The sequence below is a fragment of the Pseudomyrmex gracilis genome, unplaced genomic scaffold (assembly GCF_002006095.1).
Source record: "Pseudomyrmex gracilis isolate BER0280 unplaced genomic scaffold, ASM200609v1 scaffold_907, whole genome shotgun sequence".
In the NCBI taxonomy this organism is placed as follows: Eukaryota; Metazoa; Arthropoda; class Insecta; order Hymenoptera; family Formicidae; genus Pseudomyrmex; species Pseudomyrmex gracilis.
In genome coordinates, this window is record NW_018021491.1 from 8,602 (window position 1) to 24,703 (window position 16,102).

Sequence of the window (16,102 nt, forward strand, 5' to 3'; positions counted from 1 at the left end):
AATATATTTATTGCAAGACTCTTGGGTATCTTCAGACATTTGTCCGATCGGCAATAGTGAGAAAGCTATTATTTGTGTACCATGAATTAAGAGCTTGTGCACTGTAGTTGGCATAAAAAAACCAAGGATATAATTCTACGAATTTTCGAGCTGTTTCTAAGGTATATTCTTGAAATTTAATGAAATGAATTTTATGGCCACTCGAAATTGCCTGCAATATAACATGAAATCGTTTGATTAAATTTTCATCTACTCCTGTTATAGAGACAGAAATAGTCGAATTTTCGAAAAATCGCCGAGCAGTGTTTCCATCATTCGTGCTGCCAAATCCAGGCTTTGGTTTATCGACAATAAGTCCTAATTGTAAACGAAAACCTTTTTGTATATTTTTTTTTCGAGTCTCTGTTTTTTCCTTTTCTTCAATGCTGCGCGCTTGCCACTTTTTTATGTCCAGTTTGTAAGATATATGTAAACAACACTCAAAAAATCGTATCCATGCATGTAGCGTAGACAATCCAAACTGTAAATTATCTTCGTTGACTTCTTTTTGTAAGATTGCATCGATATCATTAAATTCTTTTGATGTTGCTTGACATAAATAACAACGTTGAATAATTGAAGTACTAGTGATTGCGTTACAAACTTTACCATCTATCATTGTTAGAGCTAGTTTGTAAGATATGGTTATTTCTTTTCCGTCTTTAATTGTTTCAAGAGGAACAAGTTTACTCTCTTGTTCTTTAATGTAATCTACTTCATTGACAGTTGCTTCCGTATTTTCATGCAAAAATTGAATTCTTATTGGTCTGCAAAATCGAGGAGATGAAGGTCTNGGATTTTTCCACACAATAATTTCTGCATTTGTCACTTGATTAATAGATACGAGCTGTAGTGGTACAAGCGAAGTGAAAAAAATATTCGAATCTGATTTACTTCCGTCATCATCACTAAATTTTTGTTTGTACATACTTTGACCAGAGCTGCCATCACAACCCCATTTGCAAATCAAATTTAAGTTACAAACATTTTCAGAAGCTAAGCTCTTAATAACTTCCATTTGAGTCAATACAATTCGTTCAGCTGTATGATCTAACAAAAACTGTAGTTTTACTTCAGCATTGCATTCGGTTATAGTAATGCTTGATTTAGACGGATAACATTTACGCTTAGCTTCTAATACTTCTTTATATGGCGGATACAAGTTACAATTATTTTCTTTGCTTATAGTTTGTAGTCCCTGATATTGACTTTTTGACAATTTCTGTTCAATTACAAGCGAAAGAGCAGAGTCACCAGAGAGAATGCTTTCTGGAATAAATCCTAACGATCTTCTGTACTTTTTGGCTTTTGATGGGCTACACAATGTCACATCTTTAACAACTTTTGCTGCATCCAATTTTCCAGAGGTTCGAAGACTCATTTGAGTAGCAAAACTCAGTTCTTCAACACTTGTCTGTGAACAAATATCTTCGGTCTTCCTTCGCCTTGTTCTATCACTGGAACTTGCGAATTCTAAAGAAAGACGACCAAAGTCCGGTTTTTTTGACGTTTCTAAAACTCTCTGAGATTTAATGTTGAAAGAAACAAATACGCTAAGCCATTCATCATATGTATCAAAAAATCTTTCTTCTTTTCTTTGGACTTGTTGCCACTTTGTTCTAAAGTTGTACAATAATTTGCGTATGATTGGTTTCATATCTTCTGGCAACGTGAATGAACATTGCAATTTATCGGACATTATCTCTTCAATTTTTTCAAATGCTACGCTCACACTATCATTTAAATATTCTCTGATTAAAAGAAAAATTTCTTTTCTTGATAACCCAATTTCATTATCAGCAGATTCTAAAACATTAAAATATAATACTATTAAGGATATGAATTACATGTACTCTTTACTTATTTATGAGAAAGTGTTTAAAATTTAAAGTGTACTGTTAAACTTTAAACAACAAGAAAAAATATATACATAATAATTTAGGTTTCAATTGTATAATTATCATTACAAGCATTAATTTACGTTTACAATTTTTATTATTTACAACTTTAATATCAATAAAATGCACAATAACTTTTTATAGAAATTATATTTATGGATTTTATAATGATTTGCATATTTAAAAAAATGTTTTATATTTGACCACAGAGCCATTTGTCACGTATAAGTTGAAAATTATATAGAAGTGGAGACTTATGTACCATAGTCTTTGTATAAAAAACGCTCTATTATTATGCTATGATATGTGTAAATGGTAATATATATTTACAAAATGTTTCACCAATAATTATTTATAAGACTGACAAATTTAAGCGTTCTTCACATGCTTAATTACAATATATATATATCTCTTTTTACAAAAACATGCAAAAAAACCTTAGGCGCAGCTATGCGCAGCTGGTTTTTTTTTATTTTATTAAACAATAGTATAAACTACAATATAAAATAAGTTTCGTTGCGGAACACCGTGGAAAACAAATAACTTTTTCTTTATGTTTTTAAAATTTTTACATGTGATTTTACGTTCAATTTCATTACAGTCATTTATAAATTGTTATTGTCTTTACTGATAATATAGTTTGTGTAATAAAAAAATGTTCAATATTCTACTTACTATCACCAGAAGGCTCCATTTTTCAGAATGAAAATTGGTTTACTGTAGAATTTTTGGCGTGCTTCTGAAATGATCGTTACTTTTCTCCTCTTGTGCGCGACAGATGCTACTCGTGTGAAGGTCGACTTTAGCACTGAATTATAGACTCAGGTTTAACGGTCGACCTTTTTGGATTGTTGTTTCACAAACTTGAACTACCAGTCTAGGTAACTCAACACTTAAAATTCCCTAAATAGAAACTTTATTTTTCGACTTTTGGCCAGCTTTTCGGGATTTGAAACCACTGTCTCCATCCACGAGTTCGTTGGGATCGTCCCAGTGTACGTAATCTATCGCGTTGTTGGTCAATTTCATGGCGATCGGATATAATCCCTCACCCGTCGTTTGGTGAACGTTGAAGAACAACGGTGCAATAATATTTTTGTACTTGTAGCCTTTGTTGCTCTTTACAGGCGCTGTCGGACGATGATCCCGTCTGTGAGCGTTAGTTGTCAGCAACAAATCGCGATACACGCGTTTGTCGCTCTCGGTATATGCGGTGCTGTCGGGCTGCTTCATGAATATCAATTCGTACAGACCCGGTGTGCCCGCGTATCGAACGTCGTCCACGATGATGGAGTCGTCGGAACCGATGTCGAAGCGCTTGCTGCCGAGCATCGTACCCTCCTCGCCAAAGTACACGCCGAATGTTGTGTCAATGGTCTTCGATCTGTCGGTGCTCAACAGAGCGCCGATGTATCTGCGACCCAACGGTCCCAAACGCTGGAGCAACGTGTTTCTCGTTTCACCGTCACTCGTTCGCGCGAGTTCGTCGACCGTGCGTTCGAGCAACGTGGGCGACGCAGGCGGCTTGGGCGTTGGGATCACATCGCTGTTGTTATTATCACCCATGGAAGAAGGTAATATTGTCAACGGTGCGACGTTTGATCGGCGTCTTTTCGGTTTTAACGGCGTTGGTCTCGTCGCCGCGTCGTCTTCGAGTTTCCTCTTCACACTTGTTGTATAAAAACGTTCCGTTGGTTTTGCACTCTCCACAAGTTCTTGCAACGGTTCAACAATCGGCTTGAATTGTCGTTCGAGAGCGAGCTCGTCCTCGATGCGGCCCGTTTTCAACGATCGATGTTTCTTGCGTATCGATTCGCGCGTTCGAGCGATCTCTTTCACCAAACGCTCGCGTTCGTCGATATCGGCAGTCAACGTCGACGCGCGCGAAGCCTCGTCGTTGCTCGACATACCGTTCGCAACTGTCGCTGTCTACGGCACGGCGAACTCGTTGAACCCGCGTCTGTACCTGCCTTTGCGAAACGAGGTCTCCTTGTCTATCACAACAAAACCGTACTTTCGCCGCCAACACGCGCGACACAGTTCCGAGAAGTCATTGTACAACATGTCGGTGTTGACGTGATCGTTGTAAACGTGTCGAAGATTCGTGCCGTCCTGTCGGAACAGTATCAACAGATTCGCGTTGTCACGAATCAGATGTTTTGGTATCTTGGCGTACGTTTGACAGAGATAAAAGCAATCGACTTTCGAGTGACGACCCATCGCGAAATACTCCCTTATCGCATCCTGTTTGTCGCAGACAACGTCGTCGAACACAAACACGGAATTGGGCAAAGCCTCGTTCGTTGGCACAACGTCGCAGTTGTTCGCGAACGTGAAGTAACCTATTTCATCCATTGATCCCAACAACTGCTCCAGATAGCGATATTTTGGTTGATGCAGAGACTTCGAATACACGTAAACGTTCTCGAATCGCACACCGTGCGGACTCTCCAACAAACGTATCAGAACGTTCGTCTTGCCGCAGTTGGACGGTCCGCAAACGATCGCGCATATCGCGTTCGGCAGAAGAGGACCGTGCCTTTTTTTGCTTCGCGCGTTTTTCTCCTCCTCGTTCGATCGTCGCGTTCGTTCTTCGACATTCGACACCCGTATCGCGAACGGTTGTTTAACGAAACGCATGTCGCCGTCCGTTTCGCGCTTGCGCAGCGCGTCGACGCGATTCCAAAATCGTTTTTTAAAAACAACAAAAACAGTTGTTGAATCGCCAATTGCTCAGTAGCACGAGCGGATCGCGAGCGAACTAAACAATCGTTCAAACGTGATTGGTCCTCGAAACCGCGTCGGATGCGTTTCGCGAACGGTGCAGGTCTGTTGAACAGCACTATAAACGCTTTGCCGTTTGAATTGCACATACCGGGCTATCAATTTTGCGGACCCGGCACAAAGCTCGCCAAACGGTTGGCGCGGGGCAATCGCGGAATAAATCCGTTGAACGCCGCGTGTCGCGAGCACGACATCGCCTACTCGCGCAATTCCGAACTCGTCGCGCGCCACGACGCCGATCGGGTGCTTGCTAAAAAAGCGCGCGAACGCATAACAGCCGCCAACTCTACTTTGGGAGAAAAAGTTGCCGCAACGGCTGTTTGAGCGGCCATGAAGGCAAAAACAAAGCTCGGCGCGGGCTCTAAGAGACATAAGATAGGTAAAAAGAAAAGACACTCAAAAAAAAGAAACAGAATTCTGCCGGTTGTGAAACGCGGCGGCTTGTTGCCTCTAGTGCTGGGAGCCATCGGATCGTTGATCGGTGGTGCGGCTGGTGTAGCGAAAGCCGTTGGCGATCGAAAGGCCGCTGCGCGTCAATTGGAGAAACTGCAACGACACAATCGCGCGTTGGAAGGTCGCGGATTGTATCTCGCGCCTTACAAACGCAACGCATTTGGAAGAGATCTTCGCGGTAAAAAAACCGCGCGGAAACAAGCGATAGATGTCGCTTTGCCGCCCGGTGTTACCACGAACGTGCAACTCGACGCGCTTGCCCGACGACTTCGCATACCATTCTTCAAGGGTGTATTTATGCGCAACGCTTTACCCGCGCGCGTACGCGCGAACGAGAGCGGCATCGTCAATCTCGACGACGCTATCGGACCGGGCACGCATTGGGTCGCCTACGCCAAGAGAGGACGCAACGCGGTGTACTTTGACGGATTCGGCAACTTGCGTCCGCCGCGAGAACTCGAGCGCTATCTAAGAAGCAACGTGGCGATCGCGTACAATCGTCGTCCGTCAAAATCAAACATACGATCAGAACGTTTGCGGTCAGTTGTGTCTGCGTTTTCTGAGGGATCTCGAGTGGTAAACGATTGTTCTCTCGCGCGCTCAACAACGTCGATCACGCTCACATTAACCGGTAGAAGCAGCGTTCTCGCGGTGAGTTACTATCCGCCTATCGATCTGAGCGACGGAGTCTACGAACTCGGTCTTACAAACTTCGAATCTTACAACACGATATCGAACGTCGACTCGACGAACAACAAGTTCTACTTCGATGATAACGACGAAACGATAACAATTACCGTGGGTTCGTACGAATTGCGCGCTCTCGCTCGTTTTCTGAACACCGCTGTACTTCGCAGACGTCGAGAACTAAAGGCGAGCGTTAACAAGAACAACGACAACGATGACGACTACGATATGTTCGATGACGACGACGATGATAACGATGTGAGTGACAAGAGCGCGTTGACGCTTCGCGCCAACGACAACACCATGCGAAGCGAGATCAAGTGCGCTTATCGAGTCAACTTTTCAAAACTCAACAACATCGGCTTGCTGCTCGGTTTCTCATCGTCGCGCATTCTGCAACCTAACCAGTGGTACGCGTCAGACGAACCGGTGAACATCATGAACGTGAACGTGATTCGCGTGGAATGTAACATCAGCGCGGGAGCGTACAGCAACGAGCAACTCGTGCACACAATACATGAATTCGCTCTGAACGTACCGGGATATAAACTGTCGGAGACAGTTGCCGCGTCAAATCATTTACCTCCCGGTCTTCGCGAGGAGCGTTACGAACATCACGGTGCGCATAGTGGATCAGAACGGTCGATTGATCGATTTTCGCGGCGAAACGATATCGGTGCGCTTACACGTACGGAAGATACGCGAGTAAAAAAACAGCGTCGACGCTCGCGCATCGAGGGAAAAACAAAAGACTATGCTCGTCGTGACCGCGTCGAGAGAACGAAAAACAACGCAACGAGATTGTTCTACCGTTTTCGATCGTTCGACGTTGACTGCGCGAAACGCAACGTTTTTGCGTTGGGTTACTCAGTAGACAACGGTGACAACAACAACAACGATGAACGACGTACTCAACGTCGGTGGTGAACCAGTCTTCGACGATCGTATCGTCAAGATCGAGACTCACACATACAATCCGTACGTCAATACATCGTTCGGTCACAGCGACGAGATACGCATACCCATTCAACAACAAGATGTTTACACTCTGCCGTCCGACAGTTACTTATACGTCGAGGGAAAGTTCAGTCTGCAAACCACCGCTGGAGTAGCGGAAGAAAGCGGCGTGGTTGCCGCCGCCGCGTTGACAAACAATTGCGTGGCGTTTATGTTCGATGAGATCAGATACGAGCTCAATGGTGTGGAAATCGATCGAAATCGCAACCCTGGTGTAACGAGCACGTTAAAGAACTACGTGTCTCTAACCACTGAAACGGGGAACGTTCTGCGACATGCCGGATGGAACTTATCCGCCAATAAAGGTGCTGGTGAATTCAATTTTTGCGTACCTTTCCGCACATTGCTGGGATTCTGCGAGGACTATAAACGCGTTGTGATCAACGCGAGACACGAACTTATTCTGATACGATCGCGCAACGACAACAATAGCGTCTTTGCTTCGGCTAACAGCGGATCAACGGTGGAATTGCACAAGGTGCAGTGGCGAATGCCACACGTTGTGTTAAACGATGTGAACAAATTGAAGCTGTTGCGCACTTTGGAAAGCGGTCAATATTTGACCATGGGTTTTCGCTCGTGGGATCTGTACGAGTATCCGCTGTTACAGAGCACGACGTCTCATTCGTGGGCTGTAAAAGCGGTTACACAGTTGGAAAAACCGCGTTACATCATTTTTGCGTTGCAGACCGGCCGAAAGAATGTTGTCAGCCGAGATTGCTCGCGATTTGATCATTGTAACTTATCCAATGTAAAGTTGTTCCTGAATTCAGATTTCTATCCCTTCGACGATTTGAATCTAGATTTTAGTAAGGAACGATACGCCATTTTGTACGACATGTACATCAAATTCAGACGATCGTAATACGGATGCGACGAGGACGAGGCGCTTCTAAGGGCGACGTCCCATTGAGCGGAAATCTATAGCGGAACGGAATGTGCGGAACCAGCTCGACCAATCATAGCTATTCCGTTTTCTTTCCTTCGCTTTTTCTTTGATTACGATTGGTCGAGCTGGTTCCGCACATTCCGTTCCGCTATAGATTTCCGCTCAATGGGACATCGCCCTAACGTTGGACAAGTTCATCTACTGCTCGTGGTCATCGACTGTTCACGCCAAAACGAAACGGTCAAGAGCGCCACCGTTGACGTTCGCATTGAATTCAACTGCAAAGAAAATGTACCCACCGATACAACCGCGTACTGTTTGATCATACACAATCGTATCGTCGAGTACAACCCGCTGACCAGCGTCGTGCGACGTATCGTTTAGAGCAGTCGTCAGTCGCGTTCGTACGGTCAACGATGTCGCACGCTTTGTCAACGTCGACGACAACGATGTCCACCATGCTGCGTTCCTCGGTGGGCATACCAATATTTGTGGATCTCCAAGGTTTTATGATTGGAGATAACAACTTTATAACTAAGGAAGCGGCGATACTTCGGAACGGACGCGAGCTGATTCACCATGTGTTTCGAGAACCTATGTCGTGGAACCTGTTGACAAAAGCCGAGCAGACGCGAGCGTGCTGGCTCACGGTCAACCATCACAGCCTGCACTGGACCGATGGAACGGTGGAATATCAACGCTTGAAGCCGATGCTTCGAAACGCTCTGTCATGCGTACCAAACAACGGGTCTACACTAGTGTATGTAAAAGGTGTCGAGAAGAAGCAGTGATTGACAAAGATCGTTGGCGACGTCCTCAACGATTGTGACATCATCATCGAAACCATCGACATCGACTATGAGGACATCGAAAGTCTGCGAAATCTCGACGATTCGCGAGTTTTCAACTGCGGAAACCACTCAAGAAATTGCGCTATGGAAAACGTGTGTAAACTATACGCGTGGTGGTCAACACGGAACGATACGTTGAGCGACCTGTAGCTTTGTATTATTTATTAACTAAATATACTATACATTACTCTATATATTCATTCTATTATAATAATCGTAACATATTTCCCATTTGTATGTCACTATATGCGTATGAATAAAGAAATGTTTTTACATATAAAATCTAGTGTGTGGTTTGTTCATTTGTATACAATTATTTCTTCTTATGATCTATAATTTTTTATGTTTAGGGAACTATAAACACACAATATGCTCTGACGTGTCTCTCTCTTTTGTTTTGTTTTTATTCACATTTTATTGTTTTTTTACATTAATGTCTATCCAGTATATATTTTGAGTTTGTACATATTTATTTTAATTTCTTTATTCAATTGCATCGTCATCCTCCGTGATCCGTTGTTGTATATATTTTCCATCCTGAACGATGGCCTCAGAGTTATAAGTCATCGTTGCAACATCTTCGCTACATATATGTATTTGGTGGTGTATGTTAAATCTATAAAAAACATAACACACATAATATATAACTAAATTGTATATACTTCTTGTTATTTAATATATTCAATTTATTTCATGTATTTAATTTATTCAATTTAGTGAATTTTATTTAATATATTTTAATTTTATTCATTTTTTATTTCCTTTATTTTATTTATTTAGTTTTTTCTTGTGACACTTACAATTGTTGTAGCAGGATCGTCTCTTCCATAGGATTTGGTGTAATCGTAAAGAAGAACCCTCTCCCAAATTCCATATTTGTTTGGTTGATCTTCTGCACTTCTTTAATTTGATTCGCCAACTGTTTGGTCTTACAGATCAGAGCTTCGGCAACAGCTACAATACGGTCCGCTGCGTCAATGCACTCGTCCAGTCTATCCATTGTTATGATTTTAACTTTCTACATATGTGCTCTGCATGCATCATCCTTTTATAGTTTGTTGCAGCGGATGCTTATCCCTAGCATGTGCACCAGTTTTTTCCACAAAATATTAATTTCATTAACAATATGCGGTTGAACACATTTTTGTGGATGCTTAAACATCCTACAGGACGTTCTAATCAGAACTATTTCTCTTAGAAACAGTACTGAGAACAGTAGAGCGTCTCCGCAGTATCCGCAGCATTTTGATTATGTCTATGCGTTATTCTTAACGTGCGTCTTGGATTTGCGAGATCAGCCGCAACTTCCGTATGCAACTCTATATAAAACGTCTCAAGACTTCCAGAGTTTTGACGCTTCCGCTGCAGCCGTCTGGCGCGCGTTGCGGTTTTCCTTGTACTAAATATATATTACCATGCGTGCAACAGCTTTTTTATTTGCAACTACATTGGTGTTATTTGTTCTGTAAATTATTGCGATTGTTGCGCCCTCCCTTCTTCGATTGCCACCCGCGCGACAATCGACTGTTATTTAGTATCAATTCGCGCGCGAAGACGATGACGTCGCTCGCATTGCCGTTGGCGTTTCTCGCGCTCCTCGTCGCGTTCACGACGTCGACGTCGATCGCGTTGACGAGATCGATGACAAATACGACAAAGAGGAGCGTTGTCGATGGAAGAGAGACCGCTATCGCGTTCCTACGCAAGTACGGTTACCTAGAGGACAATGTCGAAAACTCATTGATTTCCGAGGGCGCGTTGAATCACACTGTCTCGCTTTTTCAAGAATTCTACAATCTACCTATAAATGGTGAATTAAACATGGAAACGATGCGCACAATGAACAGACCGCGTTGTGGAGTTCGAGACATCCAGACGCGTTACTCGAACAAGGAGTACATACACAAATGGCCGACTACTCATCTCACATGGAACTTTTTGTTCGCTTCTAGAGCAAATCTACAAATAGCGGAGGCTGCGTTCGCTCTGTGGGCAGCGAATTCATCGCTGACTTTTACACGCAGCGTGCACAATCCTAATATAGTGATTTCATATAAAGGTGGACGGCACACTATGTGGGACAAGCATTACTCGGATACTATGTGCCTGTTTGACTTTGATGGTCGAGGTGGAGTACTCGCTCACGCGTATTATCCCAACGGAGATCTCAACCATGTCTCTGAGATACATATCGACAATGAAAAACAGTGGCACGTGCAGCTCACTGAAAATCCGTGGAATAAAGATCATCTGTTGCACACACTGACTCATGAGATCGGACATGCTATAGGAATAGAGCACAGTCCACACGACAATTCGGTAATGTACGCGTTCGTGCCTGTGTAAGAAATCGGCAGCGCGAGGGCACCACTTGTCGGGTGACATGAACTATTAGCCGCGCGCTCTGGCGTGTAGCCGAATTTTAGCCAATCAGGGTAAATCATGCGTGCGGTGCGCGCCGGTTGTTCCGGCGAATCTATGCGAAAGCACTCTCCTCAGGATCGGTTTACAAGACGGACGTATTACCTGAGAGTCGCGTCGTTACCACACAAGTCGATTTATATCTTTCTTTTGTAATAGTGCTGTATTTTCAATTAATCTAATATATATATAATCCTTACAGTATTAACTAAGTGTATCATTGATTAATATTCACAACGTTTAATCTTAATCCGGAGTGGTATTATAAAAGAGTCGGCTGTGCACGTGATCGCGTACTGGTAAAGCAGTCGGTTGTGCACGTGATCGTCACGGTCGGGTATAAGGACTCTATCTCAAATCCAGCCGCAATTGTGTGGATCTTTCGATCATCATCTTCACTAGTGGAGCAAACAACAAATAACATTGGTATTGTGCCATCTCTGTTTTATTGTTTAAAACATTAATTCGGGAATCTTACACCTGTTAAACAGTGGCCTGTTACGCTCAGCCTAGATGATGTTCTGGCTGTGCACAACCATTATGGACCTAACCCGAATGCACCTGCACTACTGCCGGTCTCTACATTTGTCCCTCCGACGGTCGCACCGACTACGACGACAACAACGACGCCGCAGCCGCCGTTGCTGTGTAAACCCAAGCCACTACCACCTAGGCATGTGTGCGAAGTGCGCAATCCCGATGTAATACTTTTGATGAAAACTATTACAATCATTGCGTATGATAAATATGTGTATATAGCCTCTTCGAACTGGGGCCCGCATATTTATCCACATCTGTTGAAAGAATACTTGCGCTTTCTCCCATCCAATTTTACAAAGCTGGATGCGGCTTATCAACAATCATCCGGCGAGCTTGTGCTCTTTGCCGATGGTTATGTGTACTTGATTTTTTATCCCAGTTTACAATTGCAAGACGGTTGGCCGCGCAGTTTCTCTGAGATTGGATTGCCTAGCGATGCCGCCATTAACACTGCGTTTCAATCTTCTATGGGACACACCTACCTCATATTCAACAACGACTCTGTGGCCGTTGTAGATAATTGTAACGTGAGGATTAAGGAATACAACAAATTGAAACTAACGTTTCCGGGAGTTCCGCCAAGTATGTCGTTGGCCTTCCGTAATGCAGATGGCTTTGTGTACTCCGAGAGATATCTCGCGTTCAGCGAATTCACCAGTTTCATGCACTCTGCGGGACCTTTTACTATGCGATTAATTGATATACATTGTCCGGATATAAACATCTTATACAACTTAAAGTCCCTAGTTTTTCAACTCGAAAAGTATGAACACGCTCTTTATTCAGAGTAGATATAGTATGTGTGCGCGTTGAAGGTAGGGGAAATCGCTTTATTATTTTATGTGAGGGATATATAAACCGTTGCATGGCAACCATACAGTCAGTCAGTCTCGTTGTGATCGTCCTGTGTGCTACGGGTTGTCGATCTTTCTCCTCTTCGCAAAGAACAGCTCGACGATGTTTCACTCGATGGTTCCGATGAAGCAACAACAACTTTCCATCGATCTTCAACGCGAGCCCCAACGCAACGGTGTGAAGAGAAAGAAGTTCGATCAAGGGTAAATATTTTTGTTTTGCTTTCTTTTTTGCTGCTTCTATTTTTATTATTTTTCTATTTACGATAAATTCATGTTTTGTAGTTTTCTTATTCACAGACAATGCAATGGCATCCAGCTCACACCAAATATATCAGACGCACCGACACAACCTACGCGAATACTGAGCCGCAAGTACATATTAACCAAGACGGGATACAAATATTTCGAACTCGGCACCGGTATCTCATCCAAGGATGCATCACTGTTGGAATTAAATTCAAGTAAAGCACGCAAATGGCGTTATTTCCGTCATGCGCGTGAGTAGTTTTTATTTCTGTTGTATTGGCAATATCTAGAACAAAGAGAATGCATGCAGAAGCAATGTGTGTCTTTGATAAAAGAAAAGAATGTAATCTATAATTACTTTAATGAATCGTGGAGAAGTATTTTAATTAAAATCAATGTAAGTGGAAGCGAAAGCACGTAAGGTAAATAAATATTTAGTTTTAATATGTAACCAAAGACGACTGCAAAGATTGCCTTATTTTGTAGTCGATTACTACGTGTTTCTTATGTATAAGTTAATTTAGTATTGTTTGTTTAACAGGCGCTAGCTTTTCGGTATTTTGTACAATACCTCAAAGATTTAAGAAAATCTTACTACAACAAATTAGCATAAAGCACGCCAGTTTAACTATACAAAATCTGTCAAAGATTGATGCAATTTAACAGTAATAAACTTTTCTACGACGATTAAAATTGGACTAAACCCTTTTATTCAATCCACGCAACGAGAACAAAGGAAGAAAATTTACAACAATCACCAACCGTTGATATAGCTCTAGACGACAACAATGAAAACGAGGTGCTTTTGTCGCCAGAAATGTGGAAGACGTTGTTGGACAACGAACGAGTCACCACGTTGTATTTGTCGGGGCAGAGCGACGCGCAGCCGTCGATTCTTGTCGACAATCTAGCGGTATCGTTCAGCTTGATAAACAACGCGAAGATCATACGTCTGACTACAAAAACCAATCGCATATTACTGTCCCACCAATCGATGTGCAACTTGTTCAACTTAAAACATTGCGTTGCTTGCATCGTCGCCTACTTGAACGACGTTGTTATTCGCGTGCGAGACAGATTGTCGCGGTATTTCACGATCCTGTTTGAAACACCAGATCCCGCGAGCTTCGCAACTGCTGTCGCACAGAGCGGTTACTTCGACGTCCACGACATTGTCGATTGCGAACTGTTGGCTGTATGTTACGGTGTTGCCCTTTAATACACATTATTATTGTTTAACTTTCATTATGTAACATTATGTTTTACAAAAAAAATAAACAATTGCTATGTTCTTCAATAACACGGTGTTTTTTTATTTCACATTCCTAACAATATGCGTTCCATTACATCCTTTTTGAACCACTAGTCCTCGAGACATAAACACATATCTAGGTTGTTACTTGTTCACTTTTTATTTCGCTCCTTATCTTTCCTCAAAATCTTTAGGTTTTGAAATTGCGATTTTAAAAAAACCACATCCCGGTACGTAACGGTTTTTCATGCGGACGTTATCGCAAGAAGTGCGTCATCAAACCGGAAGTGCCTGATCGTTTCGGACGATAAGAAAAAGCACATTTCCGGGAAATTGCGGTTTTTCTCGGAATTTTTTTATTTATTTGCTGCGCAATTACAAACCGCGCGCTATTTTTAAACGAGAACCGCTTCCGGGAAATTTGCGGTTTTTCTCGGAATTATTTGTTTTACTGTGCAATTTAAATTTTAGCGATGACGTCATCATCCGAATGACCTTGAACACGTTCAAACCTGCTCGAGTTCTATTTTTAGCGATGGCGTCATCGTCGTTCTTGCGGTTTTTCTCAGAATTTATTTATTTTACTGTGCAATTTACAATAATAATTGAGAGATACTATTATTTTTGTGATGACGTCATCGACTAAACGACCTTGAACACGCACGAACAAGTTCGAACACGTTACAACCAATGACGTCACCAATATCTGAAATAAATAGAACACACGTCGAATATTGCAAGCTCCATTTTTACGGCTCGCCGATAATTGGCTAATTCTGATAGAGCCGATAACAACGCTCCGCCGACACCACCCACACTCCTACGTTATCTCATCCGCAACGCCCAACTTCTCAGATCTTGCTCTCATTATTACAAATATGCTTCCATTGACCGCTCCTTCCCCCTCCCCTTTCCTTCGCGCGGTTATCCCCTCCCCTCCCCCTCACCCCCTCGCGGTGCCCCCTCATCAGAACCCCTATATCTTAACTACTGACCCGCGGCCGCGAAATTCAAATAGATTACCGGGACCTCACTAGCGAAAATGCAAGCAGCAGAGATTTCCAAGCGTTGGATTCCGCAGATTCAACAAAGATGCAGCATGCGGTAGCGCAACAGGATGGCAGCTGCAGGTTAGCAGCGAAGGTTTGCAGCAGGCTTTTCCGTTGCGAAAGGAAGGTCAAAGCTGTCTCCATCGTCGGGTGTTCGCCTTTCTTTCTCGGCTACCCAGCGCCGATGTTCGCTGTCTTCGTCGCTGTCCTCTCCCGCGCCGCTTGTTCTTTGAGACTCACCCCTCTGGCCGTCGTGCGAGTGCCTAGCTGCGACTCCACGCAGGCCCTTCTCTCTCGCTTTCTCTCGCCTTTATTCAACAATCGACGGCTCCTGATACCTCCTCCAGTAGTGTGTTCTCAGTGTGGTGAGGCGCCAAGAGCATACAAAAAAAATAACACAATAAGCGACTAAATTTAGCGCACGCAAGCAAGCCCTGGAGGATCCTGGCGCTTCCCAGACGGTTCGCACCCCCGGACTCCCGCGATCATTCGAGCTTTTGTGGCAAGGGAGAAGCGACGCGATTACCATGTCACAATATATTAAAAGTTACGTTAATAAATAATTCTAAAACAGGTAGTAATTAAGTTAGAAGGAATCATGTTTAAAATAAAACATTGATCATCGATTGCAGTATGGCGAAAATGTTGAGACATCAGGAGTCGCAAATGCAGACCGAATGCGAAACGTTATCTGACTTCCTCCGGCTGCTTCGCTGCGTCACTCTCAGAGTCGAACCCATGTACCAAAGAGAAAGTGACAATTATAAAATCTGCCACGCATGTTATGTAAACATGCCAGCTGAGAAACAAGAAGAATATGTAGTACTCCCGCCTCATAATCTAATACATAAAAAATCAGTCTACAACCAGCAACGATGCACGGTTTGCGCCGTTATCATCATCAAAATCCGATCTGCAATACAGTGCCAAGGGTGTATGACAGGATACATAACAGCAGACAGGACTCTCTTAGAAAATGAATTGAGGCTACCGGTGTTTACAGCTACGCCTCTTTAACCGACTCCCATCCTTTGTCGACAGCATGAACAACGTCACTTCTACTATAATCGATAATCAGATGTGTTTTACCTTTTTCAGTACACACACACACACACACAC

The 16,102-nt window shown here is 43.1% G+C and overlaps 1 protein-coding gene across 1 annotated transcript; it reads left to right on the top strand.

The window, feature by feature from the left end:
* Positions 1–10,175: 10,175 nt before the first annotated feature.
* Positions 10,176–12,370, top strand: LOC109861657 (matrix metalloproteinase-24-like). The gene is made up of 2 exons (XM_020441389.1): positions 10,176–10,937; positions 11,531–12,370. The coding sequence occupies exons 1-2, from the start codon at positions 10,176–10,178 to the stop codon at positions 12,368–12,370; spliced, it is 1,602 nt and encodes a 533-aa protein (XP_020296978.1).
* The last annotated feature ends 3,732 nt before the right edge of the window (positions 12,371–16,102 follow it).